We start from the raw sequence: 24,243 nt of genomic DNA, 5'->3' as shown, positions 1-24,243 counted from the left end.
ATGTACGGTCGGTACGGTCTGGATAAAACACGTGTTGCTTTTCGAGGACAGTTCGTTACTCCAGCGATTCGCTGCTCCAAGACCTGGCGTGTGTACGTGGAGGGTGTCGGTGAAGCAGATCGGGAAGGCGGGCGAGCGAAGGGTCGTCTAGGTATAAAATATTGGCCATAACAAATCATGAAAACCGTTCTTCTTCTTGGAGTCTTCGCACTCCTGCTCCTTTCAGGTGAGTTGCAGATTTGTTCTGACTAGAAAAATATGCTCGGAGAATAAAATATTTCCAAAATCGTATTCCGTGTGCAGTATGAATCATTAGAAGTGCTCACCGTGCTCGGCCACTAAAAACTTCATTTGCGATACACGAATAAGTGAGGCGGGGGCAGTGATTCTAGTGCCGTTCACTTGGAGGCTAACAGCGATGTGTACCAATGCGGAGAGATTTTCGCAAGGTGGTATGCATTTTACACATTTCACTCTCTCTCGAACCCATGCCATGGCCATTTCACTTTTATTCCATATTCCGGAACTCCGAATGGACATTAGAAAGATCAATCAACCTTTAATGGTGGGCAGAAGTGAAGCTGTTGCTGCTAAGTAACTGTGGTGGTATCCATGTTCTGGATCATAGATGACTGTCAGTGGATAATGTGAAATCTTGTGTGGATATCGTGTGGATATCACCAGAACTTCTAGGGATTCATCCCCACTCCCCCCCCCCCCCCCCCCCAGCCCAACCCCGAATGCAACACTGCTCAGTACATGGTGGGTGGATTAATCACTTTTGTATGAAACTCAGATCCACAGCCGAATGGTTCATCGCCTCTTCTTTGTATGTGTTGTTGCGATTCGCGTGTCAGAACAGAAGCACTTGCCCGTGATGTGCTCAAACTCCTTTCGCATATCCCATCAAGGAAGACCCATAGGCATAGAGTATGCTCAATGTCTTTGGGAAAGGATATATGTTTCAGTTCAGAAATGTTATCATGAGCATGTGACGGTCATGGATGAATGAATATCATTTCCATGGCGATATCGGTAATTAATTATACTATATAAAAAAAAGAAGCAATTGATGCAGCAGACAGCTACTGGTACTTGTTTGACCAGGGAGGCCTGATCTGTGCAGCTATGAGCTAAATGAAACCGCACTGCCAGCAGTAGCAACAAGAGCAATAAGCCTCGTGATACATGTAGCTCTATGTACTATATATGTACTAGTGCTACTAGTGCTACTAGTGTGCTGACTATCTCAATTGCATTTCATGCAGTTTACGTGTACAAACACTTTACATGTAATGCGATACATAGAACAATTGATGCCGACATAATACTTTAGTAGTCTAGATACAGTGCAACGAGTGTTAGTTTCCAAGATCTTTACAAGACTGGCGAACACTAAATGTCATGAAGAAAGTGAAGAGAAAGGAGGTTTATATAGGAAAGAGATTGTGATAGAAGACTGTGCAATGAAGTTTGTTGTTTTGTTAGATATCTGACGTGTGCTGTTTGGAAGAAGTGTTTGGATGCAAACAGAACTTACAAGAGATGAGTAAAGACTACTTTTCTACAATAGCGTTGTAGGCGAGGAGTGCGTAACATCAAAAGATGTCGTAATGTGTATTGGAACTATGCTAGCCAAACATTACGTAATTATTATGGTAGAGAAGTACGTGTAGTAGGTATTACAATGTGTGCGAGAGTATGGTGAATCAGTGTTTGTGATGATGAGCAAAATATGACGTGTACATGCAAACAAATGATGATGTCATGATGCGAGAACGTCAGAGACGCTACAATACCATGAAACAATCATGAACTGAAAAATGTTTAAAAATGTGTCTCATAGATGTTTTTTCTTTCGATGGTCATCAGTGAACTATTTATCGCATTGTTAAAGCCCCGTTCTCCGAAACGCCGGTTTGTATACTTTACATGTAATATGCGTTTAAAAGCATATAATTACCACAAATACATTGTGAATGTGTATCACGCATAATGTTGTGCTGTTCAGGGGCTAGTCTGTGCCGTGCAGATGATGATTCTGACTCTGAAGAAGCAGCACCAACAGTAGAAGAAGATCTGGGAAAGAGCAAGGATAGCTCCAAGACTGACGATGAAGTTGTACAGAGGTATGCTAGCTTTTGAAATAGATTAGTGCAGCTATGCATCAGATCCAAAGCAATGCTATCCCTAACATACACACAACGAATGACTGTTAGTCTGTGTTGTTTCTTAGGCTCGATGGACTGTGGGCCTTGTGTTGCTTATCAGTCTACATGTACTCTAGCTTGCTTTGTTGTAGAGTGCCATGTTTTGAATGTCTACAGCTCTAAATAGAGAATGTCACATTTCTTTTCTTTTTTCTCTTCTTCCGTGGTTGGTCTCACCCTCTCCTCAATTCAATTGGCTGTCTTGACATGCCACGAGGTGCAAAAATAAATAAATAAACAAATAAATATTGTCCTGACTCGATATTCTGTTTGTGGACTTTTCTGTCACTCAACAGGGAAGAGGAGGCAATAAAGGTTAGTAACAGCATGCTGGGATGTTTTTTAATGCAGTGGTCAGGCTTTGAGCCTGGTGGATATACATGTACATGCAGATACCAGGCCAATCCTAACTGTAGGTAATTTGACAATAATTATAGTGACGAGTTGAACTAGTGTATAACCGTCCAATGCCTTCCAGTCAATGATCTGTTTGATTCCAGATCATAGCAGTGGAATTTTAAAACATATGTATAGCAGTTGAATCCTAGAGTTCACCTGTCCTTCGCTCTGGCTGGGTGAGTACTGAAAGAGTCACAGGATATGAAACCAGTATTGGCTATTTGCTGTTGAGCCGCTTTTCTCAGTGTTGACTGCTGCGGAAGGTATCGAGCTACGTTGGGTAAACCGAACTGTACAATTTTGTGTCTGTGTTGTCTTTACTCAGCTCGATGGCTTGAATGTTTCGCAAATGAAGGAGCTCCGGGAAGGAGCTGAGAAGCATGCATTCGAGGCAGAAGTCAATCGCATGATGAAACTCATTATCAACTCTCTGTATCGCAATAAGGAGGTGGGTAGTTCATTGTTCAATAAGCACTGCCGTGTCTTCTTCCGGAATAATTTTAACTTCATGCTCGGCAGCTTCAGATTTGAGAAGAATTCTATTGCACAGGCACTTGTGCTAGTATTCGATGCCATGCAGTTCCCAGACGCGTATAATATATTTTCCTAAATTCCCTGGCGATTGTGAATCTTATTGTGCTGATGTGTAAAAGGTGTAAAGTCATGTGAATTGAGTGGATATCTTACTATGCTGAAGTGTAAAAGGTGTAGTCATGTGAATTGAGTGGATATCTTACTATTCTGAAGTGTAAAAGGTGTAAAGTCATGTGAATTGAGTGGATATCTTACTATTCTGAAGTGTAAAAGGTGTAAAGTCATGTGAATTGAGTGGATATCTTACTATTCTGATATGTAAAAGGTGTACAGTCATGTGAATTGAGTCGTTATCTTTCGGTACTCTTCTGATATGCCACCCTGTTGCTCTTAGATCTTCCTCCGTGAGTTGATCTCAAACTCATCTGATGCCCTTGACAAGATCCGCTTCCAGTCTCTCACAGACAAGAACGTGTTGGGAACAACGGAAGAGCTGTCCATTAAAATCAAGGTACGTTTTATTGTCAACAAGGTGTCTTTAACATAGAGTAATTGGTCCTGCAAGTTATGTCTTCCAGGCGTGTATGCAGGGTTTCTCAGAGAGGGTTACCTGGTCGTTTGTCATGACCGTGTTTGATTATGAAGATGACACGCATTTAACTTGGTTATACACCTTAATTGTATGTTATATGGCATGAAGTAAACTTCAGTAAAATAGTGAATTCTGGTGGGGCATGTCCCATGAGCCTAAGAAATATAATGTGTTCTTGTGTTGTCTGATGATTGCCTTAGCATTTAGCTACGTGCATGAAACGCAGCGTTACAACGTATGTTTCTATAATTGGTGAAACCATTCTTTTTGACCTTTGTAATGTGTTCTAATGTTCCTTAGGCCCTATTATTTTCTCGGTTGAATGGTTCTTTGCTTATTCGAGTGCAATATTGTGAAAAGATTAGCCTGTTATGGGTCTTACTCAATGCATGTAAACTCCCGGGGTGATCTGTAAAAACAACACACCAAACAGTGGACTGCCACATGAAAACGATGGGAGATAGGTGTAGGGAAACCTTATGCTTTTGGAATCTCCAAGAATGCCGTGACCAGATAAACCATTTCTCTCAGACCCATGTATGTTGCCACCGCCCATGTTGAAGTATTTTTTTTGCGAATATTGAAGATTTCGAGGTGGCATAAGATAACTGTGCCCAGTAGCATGTGAGAGGTGGGAAAGCATGTCAAAATGCCTGTTGCAAAAAAAACAAAAACACATGTATGCTAGAAAACAGAAACGAATAGTGCCTTTGGTTTACGAATTACTCTACACAAGTTGTAACATAGAAAAATGTGGGCCCAAGTTTTGCGATTGAGTCCACCAACTAAACCAGATTTTGAACAGTCAGGCGTCCACAATCTAGCACAAAATTGACAAGGAGTACTGAGACCACATTTTTAAATGTTGGCTCACCATCTGAGTTCTTAACCCGTCCACTGCCGCTGTCGATTGCAGTCGGCGGCCCATTCATGCACTCTGAGTACCGCTTTCGACAGCAGTCCGGCGACCAGCAAGAATGCAGTTCCCAGTGCCGCTGTCGACTCCAGTTGACAGGCCGACTTCGCTCAGTTTTTTGGGGTATTGGAGATGTTTAGCCGCCGTAGAGGGTTACTGGGCCCTGGAAGAGAGAGGTCCATACCCATTGAAATACGCTGCCAGGAGTGTAGGTTGCATTTGAAAAAATCGAACCGGCGGTCATGTGCTCATGCGTACACCAGTCGCCTGGTCACCGTACCTGCAGGCTACAACTTTCACACCAAGTTTAAACTCGAGTGACAGGAACGCTGTAAAAGTTGTAGCCTGCAGCACGGTGACCAGGTGACCGCTTACTCACCGGTGTTCGATTGGGAACAAGGGCCGAATGCTGCATCGCAGCCTTTTCGGATCCAAATCAGTCGACTCAGCATCCAAAAGACTACAACATATGGACCAATCGCGGTCATCCGTGCTTTTATAAGAACGAAACGGTGCTTTTAGTGACTTTTGCATACAAATCCCCATCTAGTAGGGCGCAGTCACCCAGTTTCGGTGGAAGTGCGCGAGTTCGATTGGAAATAAAGGAGGAAGGGAGCGTCTCAGCTTCCTCAGACAAAGACCATTCGACTCAGCACCCTGAAGACTGCAACTGGTGGAAATTTGATTTCAGGGTGTACTTCCCCTTTAATTCAGTATGGATCAATACACTCGTGCTCTGGACAATGTGTGTTCCAACCAAGAGTATGGCAGAGTGTAAACTAAGTCCACTGTACTCTGAGCGTTAACGTGTCTTGCCACAACTTACTATATTGCAATGGTTGGAAGATGACGGACACCGAGCATACCCAGCAGATAGCGCATGTGGCATGATGAACAACTAATACACACAGCTCACCATTCGCACGCAAGATCAGAGAGAATCTGAACAGAGCAAGCAGCAACTCAGCATACATTGCACCGAAATTCAACATTTGATCACATATTTCCCCTCCTAGAAGTAGTAAGCAACAGGTATCCACATCGCTGAGAACTTAACGGAGAATGGGACACCTTGGTGTATTTGAGCAGTGCATCCCAGGCGAGTCCGGGGAGAGTGTAATAGTGCGCTGGACCGAGTCCGTATGTGTTCATCGCTGTGATTCGAAACGTCTCAAATACGTCGGCTAGAAGATTCACATCACGATTCAGGTATAAGTCGTGGTAGTCTCCCTTGCTTCTACACAGGGTCACGTCAACCCGTCGAAAGGTCACTTCCGGGGTCAACTTTGTGCTAGAACCCCTCCTGAACCTTCTACTATCTGCCTGTACCTCTGCTGGACGGCCGTAGCGTCTGGGAGAAGGCTAGGGCACCGCCGCTCAACCATGGACACAGGAGCAGCTGTGAGAGGCATGATGATGTCATCCGTCAGACCTTTATGAACATGGTTGCCTATGAAGGCGCCACCATGATATGCCTGCCACTGGATGTAATGCTGCTGCAGGATCGGTTCCATGCACAGAGCAAGCAGCAGCAACTCAGCACACATTGCACCCAAATTCAACATTTGATCACATATTTCCCCTCCTAGAAGTAGTAAGCAACAGGTATCCACATCGCTGAGAACTTAACGGAGAATGGGACACCTTGGTGTATTTGAGCAGTGCATCCCAGGCGAGTCCAGGGAGAGTGTAATAGTGCGCTGGATCGAGTCCGTATGTGTTCATCGCTGTGATTCGAAACGTCTCAAATACGTCGGCTAGAAGATTCACATCACGATTCAGGTATAAGTCGTGGTAGTCTCCCTTGCTTCTACACAGGGTCACATCAACCCGTCGAAAGGTCACTTCCGGGGTCAACTTTGTGCTAGAACCCCTCCTGTACATTCTACTATCTGCCTGTACCTCTGCTGGACGGCTGTAGCGTCTGGGAGAAGGCTAGGGCACCGCCGCTCAACCACGGACACAGGAGCAGCTGTGAGAGGCATGATGATGTCATCCGTCAGACCTTTATGAACATGGTTGCCTATGAAGGCGCCACCATGATATGCCTGCCGCTGGATGTAATGCTGCTGTAGGATCGGTTCCATGCTCGTCTCGCATGGTCCGCTTAAGTCTTTCTCTTTGGATGCCACTTGCACCTGCTGCAAGAGTCTATCAGCACCTGCGCTGGGCATGTGCTCGTCATCCACGGCCGCTTTCCACTGTGCTTGAATATTGCCGCACAAATCTGCCAGATTCTGCCCGGCGACACCTTGCTCCGCACCATGCAGCGCAACAAAGTTTAAATGCTGCCGGAGAGTGGCTGCCTGCTTCGATTTCTCCCTCGCCTGATCCACCAGCTGCCGGTGCTGAGCATGGAGCTCGGCTAGCTGCACAATCTTGGCACTGTCACCTGGTGCTAGCGCAGCAGGGATGCCTCTAAGAATCCGACTTTACTGTAAGGGTCGTCAAATGAAAAGTAGCGATGCAAGGAACTGTTAGCACACTTCACTTTCAGGTTCACTTGACCTGTGGTTCTTCAGTATATCTTATTATTGTTTGTGTGGCCGTGTGTTGTATCAATGTGTTTCTTCAGGCTGACAAGGACACTCACTCACTGCACATCACTGACACTGGAATTGGTAGGTCCAGTAGCAATAGGTCTAGTTGGAAGCCTACCAACTAAGTTACTTCAGTTAATGGTAAAGGACACACGGCATTGAGATAACCAGTGCACAAACATTCTTAAAACATTACGACCATAGAGTTTTGTCATTGTTCCTTGCGACTTCGTCTTGTCAAATATTCCCATCATTATGAAATACAGCGGATAAGTTGTGTGAATTTTCACTGTGTGTTTACGCTGACAGGAATGACAAAGGAGGATCTTGTCAAGAACCTCGGTACTATTGCCAAGTCTGGTACCAGCGAATTCCTCGGCAAGATGTCTGTAAGTGAATGTATTGGCTTTCCTGCCATGATATTTGCATGTAAATCGTGGTGTGTCCTCTAACTCTTATGAAATTGAGAGCAGCGTTTCTGGGCCTGAACTTTCACCTGCTGACACATTATGATATGAATGCAAACCATTCGAAGAAACTCTGATGTTCCAGTTTTGTGCTGATATTGCTGAAAGAATTTGTCATGGTAGTACCCTGCACTGCATATTCTTCTTCTGCTTCTTTCACTTTCAGGAATCATCTGATGTGACTGTCCAGAGCGATCTTATTGGACAGTTTGGTGTTGGATTCTACTCGGCCTTCTTGGGTAAGACTTCGGCTCTCCAGACCACACAAATGTGATCCTGCATTTCAGTGCACAGTCTGTAGATCCTTTGATTTACAGTTTTCCCATATAGCGAGGGAATCAGTGGTGTAATGATCTACTTTGAAGTATCAGCTGCATGCAAGTAGCCGTATCTTCAAGCAGTAATGGCTTCTGCTGTGGCACAGTTTACGATATGTGGTACATGTGCACACAATTTATCGGACCTTCTCCTCTTCGGCCTGCTTTCAGTTGCCGATCGTGTTATTGTCACGTCGAAGCATAATGATGATAAGCAGTACATCTGGGAATCTGATGCTGATCAGTTCACGGTCAGTGAGGATCCACGTGGAGAAACACTGGGCCGTGGCACCACTGTCAGGTTAGTCGCTGCTCTACTGAAGTTTACATGGTCTAGTTGCTGTACAGATGGAATGATGACATGTACGTAGTGACTGTGCATATTGTACTTTTCATTGCGAATTTTCATAGATTGAATTTAGTTTAACCCTTTACCGTCCGATTAAAATGTATGTAAAACACAGGTATCACAAGAAGTACATGTAGCTCAAAACTGGTCCATTTTAGGGATAGGAACACCAGAATTATATTTCTGGAAACTACATGACCACAGAAATCTCATGCAGAAGATTTGGAGTCAATCGGATGATCTGAGGTTGCACGGTGGTTCGCTGAAAAATACGAAATATTGCGCACATTGTCGGATTCCGGGTATTTATAGAGAGGCACGCATAAAGTCCAATACCCTCACACAGTTATGGCCAATTGTGGTTCTGCTACATATCTGTGGACACTACATGTCCAGAGGAATCTTCTACAGAAGATTTGAAATCAATCTGATAATCTAGTGCCCCAAAGCAATGCATTGAAATTGCGGTCAATTTACAGACACAGCCAGCTTCGGATCTCTTGGTTCCTCTACTCTTGTGATCAACAGATACAGGCAGGTGATCCACATGTAGATCTGGTTCAGCTGCTACACCAGCTCTAGCAAGTGGTGGCTGGCCAGTCTGTTCTAGTCCGCCGAGTTGGCGAACAAGCCGTTCGCGGAATTCCACCTGTCCGTTCCACTTGTCCGTCACTTGATGCGTCCTGGGTTAGCCTTCATATACTCAGTCATGAGGACGTACGCATTGATGATAGAAATTTCTATCAGGTCATACTACATTATGACTTTCCATGACTTCTTCGGTCGGCGAAGAACTGAATACTACAGTGAATAGCCCTCCGCCAGGTGATCAAAATTATCGATTCCGCCCATTTACGTGTTATATGTCGCCACGGCTTGTGGGCGGCGGATTTCCTTCAGCTCCCACTGGCAATCCTCTTTTACAAAGCACTGCGCATCGTGCTCCGTGGCCGAGTCATATGTGGACAATATGGACACAACTCTTTTGTACAGCCACTGTAAAAAAAGAAGGCGGTCTTCTCGTACATAGATCATATCACCGCGCTGGCCACGACGTTCAAAGTCCTTTGCTTGCTTGAGCACGTTAGGAACGCCAATGCGGTTTGTGCGCAGAGTTCCTGTTAGATTAGTTTTCTGCGCGATCAGTGCTTTAGCAAGGACAGGTGAGGTATAATAGTTATCCGTAAAATAGATGATAACCGGGATTCATCAGGTGGTCTGTCAGCAGACGTATAACGATGTCGTACGTAGTACCATTGGCAGATGGTGGCGCCTGCTGTCCAGTATACAGCTCCATGTTCCAATGGTAGCTATTCGTGGAGTCACAAAGGACAAAAGACTTGAAGCCCCATTTTGTGGGCTTGTCCTTTATATAAACTTTCATTGCGCTCCGTCCCTTGAAACGCAGCATTCGTTCGTCTATGGACACAGTCTGCCGTGGCTGCCAGAACCGCATGCATTTCTCCCTGATGATATCGTACCTTCCAAAGTCGGTCCCCAGCGCCAACACCAGGCATAGCGCAGTGAACGAAGGACAGCGGGGCTTTGAAACGTAGTTGAGTAAAGAATGCGCGTGCCCAAAGCCCATGGTATAGGCTTTGCATACTCCAATAGTTCATGCAGTCGGGCACAGGAACAAGGCCAAAATAAATAAACACACCACTCAGCTTACTGATTTCCTCCTTCGTCGTTTCCCTGCCAAGACCCGTCCTGCTGAGCATAGCTGCACTTCTCATTGATTTTTCCCCAGGCATACACATTTGTGAACTCGACTATTTTTTCCAGCACATCATCAGAATAGAACAGAGAGAAAAATCAATTTCCTCTGATGGCTGAAAATTGTCAGGAAGCTGAAGCCCAGCCGGGCGACATGGAGTGAATGTGAAGACAAGGTATATCATAGTCATCCACAGTCTCCCAGTGGCGCACTCCTTGTGGCAGCGTAAATTCTCGTCATCTCCGACCCCCACCTCGACGTTGCGCTTGTGCTGGCTGCACCGTTGTAGCTGGTAGAACTTGCTGCGCTGGCAGAGCTATTCTCGCTCCACATACACCGACATAACGACATGGACCCAGACAACAGAGGCAGGAGCACACAGAGTGAGGGTAGTAGGCCGCAGCCAGATGTGACACTGGTGAGACACAAAAAACTGACTGAAGGAGTCAGGCAAAAAGAACAGCAACAAAAAGAGAAAACATCAGATTCCATATTTGCAAGAAAAATAATTTTGTTGCGCGAGAAATCATTTCTCACCTCACTCGCTCCGCTCGGCCGGCGAGAAATATAACGTTCCTCTGGCGCTCGCGCTGGCGGAGCATACAGCGTAGCAGGAGCTAGTTGCTCTGGCGCTTGTGCCGGCGCAGCATACAGCGTAGCCGGAGCTAGTTGCTCTGGTGCTGGCGGAGCTAGTTCTCTGAACTGAGACGGAGCCGAATGCGATGCCTGTGGCGGCGGCTGTACGCGTAGTACAGGTTGCAGGGCCTGCGCCAACCTCGCCGCTGTTGAAGACCTAGTCGACCTCGCAACCGAACTAGTCGCGATCGACGTTTCACCAGTAGCACCACTGCTACTCCGTGCTCTTGTCGCCACAGCCTCCATTCCCAGAAATTGTGAGGTTGGCTCTTTTCCTGGCGCTCTCCCTTCTTCCTCCGCAACATTAGCTGATCCGTCAGCTGACTCGACTTCGACCATTTCAAAATCTTCTTCGTCGGCTTCAACGAGGCCAACCATGTCATCGTTGATGCATTCCTCCTCTCCTGAAGACAAAAGATCTAACTCCGAGCCACTTGACTCGCGATCAGATCCATAACTAGCTAGGAGGGACGCAGCTTCTTCAGGTGTCAACAACGACTTTCATCCTCCTTCCTTTTGCCGCCATTACTGCATGCAAACTGAAGAAACGCAGCTTCGATTTTCGGCACTATGAAGTATTTGGACCCAGTCTTTTCGCGACTCAGATTTATAGTACATGTACCTGATCACCCGGTCACGTGTTTTGAGCACTCTACAACCGATTCTACCCACATAGATAGGCCCTGGGAGCATCGATCCCATTGGATCGATGAATGTTTGTACGGACAGTAAAGGGTTAAGTTTTGTGTTTGATCCCACGAGAACTGTAGACTGTGTGGGGTTGCGGAGGGGAGGGGTCGTTGGGTGGAGGGTAAACAGTGATGTTAGATTTGTTAGATACAGAGACCTAACCACAAGTTGCACCAGCTCACGAAACCTGGGGACAGAGATTCACTTTTCTTGTTACTTTGATATCAACACCCCTTGAAGAATCGGTGAAAATGTATTCTGCTTAGGCCTCGGTCACACTACGGCAGTTTGAAGCTGGACGCAGCGTCAAGCCGCAGCACTTGACGGAGACGCGGGGTCACACAGTGTTTTGTTTTTTTTGCAGCTCATGACTGCCGCGGCATGACGCATTTGTCTACGTCACAAAACCACCAGGAAAACTCAATGACGACACGGATTCCCACGGAAACCGGCCTTTTGCTAATATACAAAAAAATTGTCGGACAAAGTTTTCGAATTTTTCATTGATTTTTGATTACAAGAAGACGAAAGGTACTACAAACCACGCGTGCACGATCGTTGTTGTTTCTTTCCGAATTTGAAGCCATTTTCAGTTGTAGTGTCATTGCTCAGGCAAGAAAAGTCCGCATCGCAGCTGTGTTTCTCTTGACTTCGTCATACTGGCTGTCCTTTTTGGGGCTCTTGACGACAACACAACACTCACAAGTCAACAGGCTCCAGTTGGCCGATGACCCACTCAAACAACTGGTCCTTTCTCGACATCATTTTCTTCTCAGAAAACGCCTCGCTCTTCCGCCAGGTTCGGAGCAGAGCAGCCTCGGCCTCGTAGGTCCACGGACTCATCTCGAACAAAAAGAGGGAACAAAACAAACCTTGAACAGACGAATGTCGAATAACTGCTCAACTCAAGCAAAGTGTCTTGAAACTAATTTTACTTGAAAGACACTGTTTTGCCGCCAAGCGTCACTCCCATCAGCGGCAACGCAGCCGATTTCCCCACGTCAGACGCAGCAGCGTCTGACGCTCAAACTTCCCGCGTTGCGTCAGTTGCCATGGAAAAGCTCATGATTCTGACGCTGACGCAGCATTTTTGCCGTAGTGTGACCGAGGCCTAATGCTACGCTATAATGCAAAAAATATCCACATGTAACCAGAGCGCCACAAACGCATAACTGAAGTCGACAAAGGAAGATGGATTGTAATATACCACTGCACAAGGAAAGGATTGAAGAACTCTCCAAAGCCAGCCTTAGCCTAATTCTAAAATAGCGTAACGAGATGACAGTTATCATGCTTGCAGTGGAACAGCCAATGAATGGAGAGTCCTTGTAGGGCTTGAAAGTGCTACGTCACAGCATAGCATTAATTTCAAAAATTCAAAAACTGGATCCACTTGGATCCAGTTTTTGTATGGATCCGAGCACATTTCAAGCCGTCTTACTCACAGCAAGGTGATGTAGCCAGTGAAACTGACTGATTTGGCCACTGGGGGCGGGGTTACAACTGGTGGCGAAGTAAAAGTCACCCCTGCATACGATATGAGTGGGTTGCTATGCACCCACATACTGAGGCAATAGAGAGGTTCCGCATAACGTAATTACGTTAGTAAAAAACGTAGTTGATCTACGGAAAGTCTTACGTAAACTGCATGCGCATCTGGGTTCCGCCATACGGAGTTTTCAAATCACGTAGCTGCCCTTGGCAACTCCGAACGCGGCAGTGTACGACCAGATCGACCTGGGGACAGAGTCATAAATTTGTACCCCAATCCACTTACGGACCAGCTACGTTATCAGAGCCCTATCTACGTACTCTACATAGACAACTTTCCGTTAGTGGAGTGCAAACTCGCGAATTCACGGGTTTTCCCCGCCCACTAATGTAAAGTTGCTCAACTTTACGTAGTGCGGAACCTCTCTAATAGCAAAGTCACACCTTAGTGGATCCAAAATAGAAATCTGATGTCAACTTACTACTCCCTGGCCGTTTTTGACGTCATCACTTTCAAGCCCTATAGGCTTAGCCAACCAGGAGCAACAATACATAAAGCCAGACAATCTACATTATAGGATATACGTGGCTGCACAAGCTGCATGGTCTATGAGCATTCCCACAGTATCCTTCTCTTTACAACTCTTCCTCAATTCTATGGATTCTGTCCTTGCTATACTGTTTGGTGTGCAGCTTGTTCCTGAAGGAAGAAGCATATGACTTTGTGGAACAAGACACACTTAAGGATCTGATCAGGAAGTACAGCCAGTTCATCAACTTCCCTATCTACCTGTGGTCGAGCAAGGTAAAAATTTCTCAGAGCCTTTGAACTTCATGCACACTACATTGATCAGATATTGCAGCCGCTACGTGCAGATTAAACTCGGCTGGAATTAAACGCTATAGTCGTCTTAGTGGATATCAGACTGCGTGCATGTTTTCAGCTCGCGATTATGTTCAATTTATTAACGCTGCTAACTGTCCTGTCTTCTGTAGACTGAATCAGTTGAAGAGCCTGTTGAGGATGATGATGAAGAAGAAACTCCAGCTGAAGACAAGAAAGAGGATGAAGCCGAAAAGAAGGAGGAGGACGAGGAGGCTGAAGCTGAAGTTGAAGAGGAGAAGAAGGATGACAAGCCTAAGACACAGACCGTAAGGAAAGCTTAAATTAAGGTACACTTTGAAGACAAAAGGACTTTTTTTACAGATGACCAGGATATCTTTCGCAGTATGCTTAGGTTTGTTTCTACAACGTGTAGTGGAAGTGAATGATCACATTTCCCTAGCCAGCGTTGTGCTGATTATTAGCTTTCCTGTTATGAATACATTGAAATAGAATTAATGATGTGAATAATACATTCTCTTGTCTCCGTTGTTACTGTGAAGGTTGAGAAAACTGTCTGGGACTGGGAGCTCATGAACGAGAACAAGCCTATTTGGACTCGCAGCCCCAAGGACGTGAAGGATGAGGAATACAACGACTTCTACAAGGCGTTCAGCAAGGAGAGCGACGAACCACTGGCCAGGATCCACTTCGTCGCCGAGGGTGAAGTGACTTTCCGCTCCATCTTGTTCTTGCCCAAGGCTGCACCAGCTGGGTACTACCAGGACGTTTCAAAGCGCAGCAATCAAGTCAAGGTGGGGTTTGCGTTTGTAATTACTAGTAGTTGTGCCAGACTACATTAACTAGTTCCACCTCTACCACATGCGCTCCCTGGCCGATCTCGTTAACACCAACAACATGACTCCAAGTTGTAGCTATTGGCAGATATTGCTAATCTGCTGCTTGCCCTCTTATTATCATGTACCAGACTACAGTATACAATATTTTAATATGACAGACTGTGGTATTTGCATAGTCTGTTTAGGATTGCGCTGCACACTAATACCCAACGTACTATAGCTTGGGCCAAGGAAATGTGACCCGCTTCAAAGCATTCCAAACCGTGTCCAGGCGTATCTTAAGCATCAAACTACGTTCATGTCCTTCATCTTTCTGTGAGAACCGGACCTATGGGACGGTGAGAAGGCAATCATGCCTGTGCCATTGGTGAAGTAAAATAAAAGTCAACAACAACAACATGTCCATATAATAGCAAGTCCGCTCTTACATTATTTTGTTACTAACGTTAGTACGCTGTATGGATGTGATGTTAGCAGTGGATGTATGCCATGAACTGAAGACAGGACTGTATCTTTCTTTCACACATGCAATCTCCATTGTTGGTGTACATTGTTTCTGCGTGTATGTGAAATCTGATCCCGAGTTACGTCCATCGTCTTTTGCTCTGTGCACTGCAGCTGTATGTGCGCCGTGTTTTCATCACCGACGAAGTCGATGACATTCTGCCCAAGTACCTGGCCTTTGTGAGGGGTCTTGTTGACTCTGACGATCTGCCACTCAATGTCAGCCGTGAGACTCTGCAACAGCACAAGCTGCTCAAGGTCATTCGCAAGAAGCTCGTGCGCAAGGTTAGTTGAAAGAGCAGGGTCGGTCATGGCATTGTTCATTACATCCTTTTTTTCACTTACTGATCTCTTAGCGGTGCCGGGTTTTGGGTAGTTTCACAGGGATGAAGACTTTTCACATCTACTACAGCTGTGTCGGTCACAGCTCTTGTGATGTGACTGTATTGACATTGCAATCACGGGACATTGTTGCTGTTGCTCCTGCCTATTTCTATAGATTTTGGAGATGGTCAAGAAGATGGATGCCGACCTGTACAAGGACTTCTGGAAGGAGTTTGGCACTAGGTATGAACTGACAGTGCGGTACAATTCAGTACAGTGAGATAGTAGACACTGAGTATAAAAACTGGCAGGGATATGATATCCCATACTTGTCCCAGTACAAAGCACACCCACCCCCATCCTCATATTTTTGACCAGTTCGACCCAAGGTACATTTGGTACACACAAAGGAGAGTGCATACTCAAGTTGAGCCTATCATTAGTGAATGCAAAGTGCATGTTGTTCTTTGGCAGGACAAGGCGGAACACATACGATTCATTTTATTGGAAAGAAATCTTTCTATTGCTCCTGCTTGAGCGCTATGTCTCTTTTTACAGGATTCATCCATGTAATCTAATGCTTTGGGGGAAAGTAATCACAAACATTGTTGCCAGGTTGGGTTCTAATGACTTTGAATGTTTGTTGTCTTCTTCAGCCTGAAGCTTGGAATCATTGAGGACCACTCGAATAGAACGCGTCTGGCTAAGCTTGTGAGGTACGAGTTCTATTCAGCAGTTGAGATTATCTTCCTTGCCAACATACTGATTGGAGATAACACAATGCCTCAGATCAAAATGTTGTCATGACTCTGGAGTACAACAATGGAGCTTTAAAATATTTGCTATTGTACTAGAAAAGTGACAATTGCTATCAATTCTTCATGAGTTGAAGTCTAATTCATGTCCTGAATGCACGCATAATACTGTGCATGGCCTTGGTTAAGAACATGTAAAACTGTATTTTGAAGTGAGTGCAATCGCGCCTCCACATTTCCCGTGTTCTTTTCTGGAGAGAAACTAGTAATTGGTGCCCAATACGGACATGTTCTTTCATGTATTTTTGCACCGAGATCACTGTAATATTACTGCATCATTCTTTTAATAAAAGAGCTTGTGGTCATATGTGTTGTTGCCGTGCTCAGATTCCACTCTTCCGACAGTGCCGAGGAGATGACCAGTCTAATGGACTACGTTGAGCGCATGAAGGACAAGCAGGAGCACATGTACTACATGGCCGCTGGCACTCGTGAGGAGGCTGCCTCGTCGCCATTTGTTGAGAGTCTGCTGAAGAAGGGCTACGAAGTGATCTATCTGACCGAGCCGGTTGATGAATACTGCATCCAGAGCATTCCCGAGTTTGAGGGCAAGAAGTTCCAGAACGTTGCCAAGGATGGCTTGACGATCGGAGATGAAACCGACAAGGCAAAGAAGGCCAACGAGGCCCTGGAGAAGAGGTTCGAGCCCCTCACCAAGTGGCTCGCGGAGACATCGTTGAAGGATAACATTGAGAAGGCTGTCATTTCCAAGCGCCTTGCAGACTCACCTGTTGCACTTGTTGCCAACCAGTGGGGATGGTAAGGAAAGATGGGTTCTCGTAGCATGCCGATGTATGTATGTGGTGCTTGCTATAGATCAAGCTAAGAACGAACCTTGGCTGGGTTTAGTTTCGGCGGAGCATTCATTTTCTGCCATTGTCCATTCTTCTGCCGTGTAGTGCTTGAGTACTTGCTTTCTAGTATATTCTACTTTGGCCATGCATCACTACTGACTTGTCGTAAGCTGTTGGTAGGACTGCGGTGAATGAATCATACATGTATAGCCCTTTCGAGGTCAGGTATGTGTGCATCAAGGTGTGGCCCCATGTTTTAACGGTTTGGTCTGTGCGTTGCTACTGTTGCAATCCAGGTCTGGCAACATGGAGAGAATCATGCGTGCACAGGCTTCCAACGCCCGTGGCCAAGACGAGTAAGAATTTCGGCGATACAGTAATTATGTGGTGATACTTGTTTCCAGATGTGTGCGTACATTCCAATCATAGCAGCTGGTGGTCCATGATTGACATGAATAACGTTAGTGCTTCTGAAAAATGTGAAATGTGTCCCACTTTCCCCATCTTGGATTTGTATCTTTGACGTAGTTTTTAAAGTCGTATGTGCCTCCTGCTGTAGATCTACTCGCTAGGTATTTAGTGCTATGCGTGTTGTCAGTTTTTCATTGCGGTTGTTTTTCTCGCTCTGTTTTTGATATAGCTTCTACATGAACCAGAAGAAAATCATGGAAATCAACCCACGTCACCCTGTCATCAAGAAGCTTCTCAGCTCAGTTGAGGTATGTGTGGACTATTCTAGACAGGAACGCAGGACTTGCGATGTGTACAGTGTACATACGGGCACAGGACATTATTTGAACTTGGATGGCAAGTTAGAGATAAATTGATGTTGAAAGGAGAAGCAGTTGGGGTATAGGAGAAAGAGAAGATATTCCACCGATATATCCAGATCTCGAACTGCCAGAACGCACAACGAGAGCAAGAACTGTCGAATTGTGACTCACACTTGTGCTGCTTTGCTTTTCTCCTTGTCCACTTTCAGGAGGATCCCAATGACGCAAAGGCACGAGACCTTGCCGTTGTGCTGTATGAATCTGCTGTGCTCCGATCAGGCTTCGCCCTGAAGGTGAGTGAGAAGATCATTGTAATTAATTTTATTCCCGAAGCTGTGAAAAATACGTTACACAGCAGCTTCTGTCGCTTGCCAGGGTACTCATCCCTCTATTTCTTATGTGTATGTGGTTGGTCGTTCCCTATGGCCGTCATCATATCCGACTGATGGCGTGAGCGACCAGGAGTTTTAGGTGACGTAGCAGCAGCGGCGCGGCGTCACACGAGCATAGTGAGGGTCCTGAGTTGGCTCTCTTGTTCCAGGGCTTTGTTAACATGTGTACTACGCCTGCGGTCCACGTCAGACTGGCTACACTGGATGCAGCCGAATGCTCAATCCCAGGAGATAGTTTGTGTTTTCCATCTCAAAGTTATAGGCGAAAGATGGAAATGCTGGTCCGACAGGTCTCAGTCACCTGCCACTGTCAGACCCCATGTAGTACCCCAGCTGTGAGAAAAAAGGAAGATGTACAAAGATATGCGAGGTAGACCACATTGTCACGGGTGAGCGGCTGCAACATCATGGAAGCTATGGCAAGGGGCATTGCTATTGCGAAGTATGATTCGTGAATTGCTCCCCTGAGGCGACCACTAGGAAATTGGCAAATTGCACAATTATATTGTATGGGGAGGCCTGTATCTGCATCTCTACTGCTTTTAATCCATGCTTAGTGTAGTTGTGATGCTAAGAAGCCTCTGAATCTTTCCATGTTCTCTCTTATATCAGGACACCAATGCTTTTGTCGGACGTATTGAGAAGATGCTTAGACTCAGCCTGGACGTTGGCCTTGATGAGCAGGTGAGTGGACTCCCTTGTGGCGAAGTACAAGTACTAAACATGATCCATCCTATCAGATAGTTATAGTTTCCTTGAGTCCCGTGCTTTGATTGCAGCCCGTGCCTTGATTGCAGCTGGGACTGCACATTTCCTGAGGATGGATCTTTGTCTTGACCGGAAGACACATTGACGTAATAGCGTAATAGTCCGTGTCTGGCTGTGCGTATTATCATTGTAGAGTTGTTTTTAGTGCCGTCCTTTTGTCAATCCTCTGTGCAGTGGCTGGATGTGGTAAAGTATGATATGAAGGGAGGGGTTCTTTCATATTCTTCAGCATACATGTAGTATCCACTGATTTTTTTCGGTGTTCCTGTTTACGACAACTGTCCAACAGGTTGAAGAGGAAGCTGAGCCCGAAGAGGATGATGACGAGGAGCCAGTAGAGGAAGAGGCTGCAGAAGAGGAGGAGAGCAGTGATGCTGGCGCTGAAGAGCCCGCATTTAACCCCCAAGATGGTGTCGATGAGGTTCTAAAGGAGGCTGAGATGGCAGTTGTGAGTGTTAGAATACGTTAAATGCACTCTTGGACTGATTTGATGTTGCAGATTTGATTTTACCGCATCAAGGACAGCTGCACACCCCATCCCCACAACAGTAGAAAGAACGTGATACTAACACGTCAGAGGTGTGCTAGTACTTGATCCGCGGCTAGAAGTGGTGGCACAAGACACATAGAACTAATTAGGATCTATAAAAGCTTTGGGGATATGGATTCGTGGCCATCGGTACTAGGAGAGGTTGCAAAACATGGTTGTACTTATCACACACATTGGCAGTTCCACAGCAAGCCATTCAGAGCCTGGCTTGGCTGGATGGTTCATGGACGAGGATTTTCACGGGTGTTATGGAGGTACACAGAGTCTATTTGTTTTCTTGGTCCTACTGACCATAGTCATAGCAAGGAACCTACTTGTATGTGCTTTTCTGAGTTTTCTCACCCCGAACTATTTGTGCTTATTGTATTTCTACAGGAGAAGGATGAGCTGTGAAGCCTCTGACAAACTCTGCCAAGAAGCACTTTGGAAATGTTTTCCATCATAACTACTCTACTAGGCTAACGAGCATGTAACATCTCTGTGCTCATCGTGTTGACACAAAGCGTGTCACACGTCCTCAAATTTCTTCTATTATATTTCCCTTCCTGCATCTTTTCACTGCGCCACGCTAATGCCGACCTCACTGTGGTATCATTGTTACTTGAGTTACGCACAGAGTGGCTTTGCTGCAATTGCTCTTATTTGAGATCCAGAAACACAAGGGGCATGTGCCAATGTTGCTTGCTCTGAGCTTGTGCTGGATCACGGCGTGCTAACGAACGTGTGGAAATCATAGACAGGCGTGTTCGTCGGTGAACTAGAATTGCTGGGCATGCATGCGGGCAAGTAACTGGCATTTGGCAGTGCTCTTGCTTTGGAGCAACAGGGCTGGGAATTTTACTCCCGTATGTATGCAAAAACCCCGCTGTGATTAGTGGCGTCTGGCGCTAGCGAGGGTCCAGAGCGCTCCACGCGAGCACATGTGTGTGGTACGTCCGTCACCACGTGACAGCGCGTAAGGGGCCAGGGGGTTCCAGACGCGCGCAAGGAGGGGGGGGGGGGGCAATCACACGTGACTACAAGCACCAGCTCAGCTAGTTCAGCAAAATGATTCGTGATGATGACAAGCATTCCGAAAGCTCCTGAGCTAGAAGGGTCTTGGTGGTCACAAGTATTGCGGCGTAGCATAGTCAAGGTTTTGCCGAAACAAACACCAGCCAGGTGTATCTTGAAAACCTCCAATTCATAAGCAGCTAAATAGAACCTTACTAAATTGGGCTCTGGACGCCAGCTACCTGATTTATGCACTATGGTACTGCAAGTACCTACAGGTTGAACTGTAGAGTGCTTTAGCAAGCAGCAGCCTCTGGACAGTGTGCACAAAGCACATTACGACATACACGAACATAAAGCACTGACAGTAATTTGCTGACCCACAACTACTAGTATTTGCCTGCTGACAGGAGTTAACATGGATATTGAGGAGACTGCAGTTGTCTACATCGCAATGCAATCCTGTCGACCATGAAAAGATAGTATGAAGGCGCTATGAAAATCAAAATTCAGGGAAGCACTCATGATCATGATTGTGTTGATCATGAGCATGAGTAACTATTCACAACCCAAGATATAATAATGACAGAGCCCAGATGAGAAGAAAAGAAAATCCACACATTAGATGGCATGGCAGGAGAGAAGTTGATGATACAATAGGCACACTGCCATAAAGTTAGTACTTGGACTGGGGAGTTGGAGCCGGCACCATTGTGGGGAATCCAACCATGTGGACGTCTTGTGTCGATAGATGACTGCACCAATGCTCTTTCCCACGAGTTTTGGAAAAACACGAGAGAATGCAGACACTTGACGGCTTCCGCGTCACACCGAAGCAGTGACCCACTCCCATGCAGGTCTGGCACCAACGTAGTTGAACAGGGCAGTCCAGACATCAGACTCCAGAACTTGCTGGTCACCACCATCAGCAGCGCAGCCAATTTAGCATGTCGGACCAGTGTCTTTGACTTGAGACATCCTCGTTGTGGTGGTTGCTGACCTCATGCCAGTCTACGCAGCCATAGTAGCGCATGACCAGAGGTGTTTCTACCAGTAGTAAGTTAGTAATATTGAAGATTATTCAGGCTCAGGAGCTTGGGTACGGCGAAACTTGCGCATTTTGAATGTTGGAATGTGGTCAACTTTCTGGTCCCAGGCCCTGCAAGACGAGCAAGCATAACACCAGACAGACACGCTGTTCTACTTTACAGAAAATGGGCAGCAACACGAACTTGCCAAACAAAGAAAGCACAGTGACAGCCAGCTGCACCACACTTCCAGGGCGAACAGTGCAGTGCGCAGTAATGCATTGTGGACAAGACAATATGAAGAGCACAGAGAATGGAAAAGGTGTCCACTTCTGCTTGGCCAAGGGGATATTATGGTGACAACACAAATACGAATCTCACCGGAAGAGTGCAAGGTTCTTGGCATCAGTCAAATCAGGCGCATCTACAGCACAGAAACCAAAAGCGAGAAAATACATGCACATCAACAAAGGTCGTCAAGAATGGGAATTTAAAATTACACAAATTCACTGAAGTTAATCTTGGGATTAGTGATAGCAAGACAAACAGGGTCCCTGGACTTCAGCCATTGGACCTACCGAATCCACCTGTTGTCAGCAATGCCAGCTCCTTCTCTCGGACCATGCGCAAGGCATCTTCACGAGAAGCGTGCGGCCGTACTTGGCGTCCCTTCAAAGTCGATGCTAGACGAATCTCTTCTAGCTCATCATCAAATCGAGAAATGTACCTGAGGATATGGACGAAGAGAAAACAAGGACATAAAATGATTAGGTGCAGGCTCATCCTCTTTACATCAAAGTGCAACTAACCAACTGCTTAGATATGATAATTATTAGAAAGACAGAAATCCAACTTAGCAGTGACGCAAACAGCAGGCAACTTCAACACTTCATTACATACTCTTCAATGAGATCGCAGACATCGTCTTGGCTGTATGACTCTGCAGTGCATCGCTCGTGGAACCATTCCAACACTGTGCCTGTGAAACATCACAAAATGAACGCAAGAGATAACTCAAGCTAAAAGCACAATACGCGGGCAATTGAGCAAACACCATTGAAAACATCTAGGAGTCGCCCACAGGGATTTTGTGCATCTGATGCATTGGTCAATTTCCAACACTGCAATACAAACATAAACAAGGAAGTGTAAGATGCTTCAAAGTCAAGGGGCAATTGCTATCAGGCTTCACAAACAAATACGTACGCAATTGCTGCATTCCTTTCGCCGCCTTGGATTTGTTTCTAACAAAACAGAAGAGAGAAGCAGCGATCACGACCATACAACCACGGCCTCTCCCACAAAACACACGGATGCATACACAGGTGCGCAAGTACATACGTACACACACACACACCTTGACCTTGACATACAGCTGCCGTTAAACGGCTAAGCTGCCCTCATGAGGAGGGGAACAAAGGGGTAGCATCACGGCGTCGCGGCAGAACATCCGGCCTCATGCCGTTGCAGATCCTGCTGCCTGCGACATCTCTCGCCGCACGCACAGCAGAACTTGAGCCCAAGATGCTGCCTCGCTGTTGGTCGCTTGCCACGCTCGCAATTGTGCCGTTTAAATCCACCAGCAGATCGAAAGCACCGGTCACATGACGGGCAGTGGAATGGGCAACAATATTGATGTTGAAGCACTAGGCGAGGTGCAGGATCGACAGAGTCCGATGGCTGTTGGGAGGAACCTGCGAAAGGGCACTTATGTACCTTCAGCCCACCAGAACTCTTGAACCATCTACCACAACGTTGACACAACTTTGCACCAGGCTGTTGGCTGACAGGAAGTTGACGGGCCGCACTGCACTTATGCCGCTTGTACCCAGACACACTAAGATGGCGGTCGCAGACACTGCAGTACACAGTTGGCTTAGACGGTGGTGGTGGAGGCACAACATCAACGACACTCGATCTCCACAAAGGTCGATCCTGAGCTGTTGCAAACCATGGTGTATGCAAGGTGCGTAGGTCGTGATGAACACACACACACACACACGTGCACTTGCTCACTGCCAGAAGCTGGTCAAATGGGCCTGCTCCCTGCGAGGGGGGGGGGGGGGGGAGATTCTAAATTTGGCAAGAAGACGCGACTGGCTTAGCCGTTATATGTATCATACCAAAACAGCTTTCACTTGATTTCGTAGGATCAGACAGCAAATCCTAATTGACCACATGTTACTACACCAATTCACCAACGGAAAGCTTTTCTTGAAGGTCACATTGTATGGATAATTCTACGGTTGTGTGTATGCATGCACTGTAAACTCAAAACTATTTTACATTGAATTCATGAACGTGAAGGGAGAAACATTTCTTACTTCTGAACACGATCGCGATGCGCTTCGTGTCTTGAGATCTGTGACGCTTTGCGGGAGTTAGGGTGAACAACCTTCTTTGACACTTTCTGCTTCGGAGCTTTAGGCTGCGTATTTCGAGAAGCATTCAAATGGAGAAATTCGTATGTACAATTGTCTGAACAATTTTGTACGTACATGTATCAGACAATCCTAATTACCATGTTGACAGGTAGGCGGGTGTCCAGCAATCCAAAAACACTGATGAATTGTATAACGAATTTTCCAGTACAGCAGCACACAGCAGAGGAAGGAATACCCCGAGATCTCGAGAGGGGACTAAGGTAAGGAAAAAGCAAGGTGATCGAAAAAATCCTTGGCGACTCCTCTCCTCGACTCCCGGAGTTTTTTTATTTCTGCAAAAAAATTAATATTAATTTAAAATTATTTTGCAATCCATC

General features: G+C 46.0%; 2 protein-coding genes across 2 annotated transcripts; one reads left to right on the top strand and one right to left on the bottom strand.

Annotated features, from left to right (window-relative positions):
* Positions 1–34: 34 nt before the first annotated feature.
* On the top strand, positions 35–20,141 carry LOC135809725 (endoplasmin-like). The gene is made up of 22 exons (XM_065323142.1): positions 35–226; positions 2,012–2,129; positions 2,507–2,525; positions 2,935–3,057; positions 3,538–3,654; positions 7,227–7,272; positions 7,501–7,580; positions 7,825–7,897; positions 8,147–8,276; positions 13,552–13,663; positions 13,855–14,010; positions 14,245–14,496; positions 15,160–15,330; positions 15,545–15,612; positions 16,026–16,085; positions 16,512–16,943; positions 17,275–17,334; positions 17,619–17,697; positions 17,961–18,044; positions 18,756–18,827; positions 19,201–19,359; positions 19,837–20,141. Exons 1-22 carry the CDS (start codon positions 178–180, stop codon positions 19,852–19,854), a joined length of 2,478 nt encoding a protein of 825 aa, XP_065179214.1. The 5' UTR covers positions 35–177; the 3' UTR covers positions 19,855–20,141.
* A 354-nt stretch (positions 20,142–20,495) lies between these two features.
* On the bottom strand, positions 20,496–24,161 carry LOC135809726 (translation machinery-associated protein 16-like). The gene is made up of 7 exons (XM_065323143.1): positions 24,004–24,161; positions 23,807–23,910; positions 22,689–22,726; positions 22,383–22,461; positions 22,061–22,209; positions 21,864–21,906; positions 20,496–21,613 (listed from the first exon to the last, which is right to left on the bottom strand). Exons 1-7 carry the CDS (start codon positions 24,004–24,006, stop codon positions 21,532–21,534), a joined length of 498 nt encoding a protein of 165 aa, XP_065179215.1. The 5' UTR covers positions 24,007–24,161; the 3' UTR covers positions 20,496–21,531.
* Positions 24,162–24,243: the final 82 nt, after the last annotated feature.

Source organism: Sycon ciliatum, chromosome 2, assembly GCF_964019385.1.
Source record: "Sycon ciliatum chromosome 2, ocSycCili1.1, whole genome shotgun sequence".
Classification (NCBI taxonomy): domain Eukaryota; kingdom Metazoa; phylum Porifera; class Calcarea; order Leucosolenida; family Sycettidae; genus Sycon; species Sycon ciliatum.
This window is presented reverse-complemented; position numbering and strand designations above follow the sequence as displayed.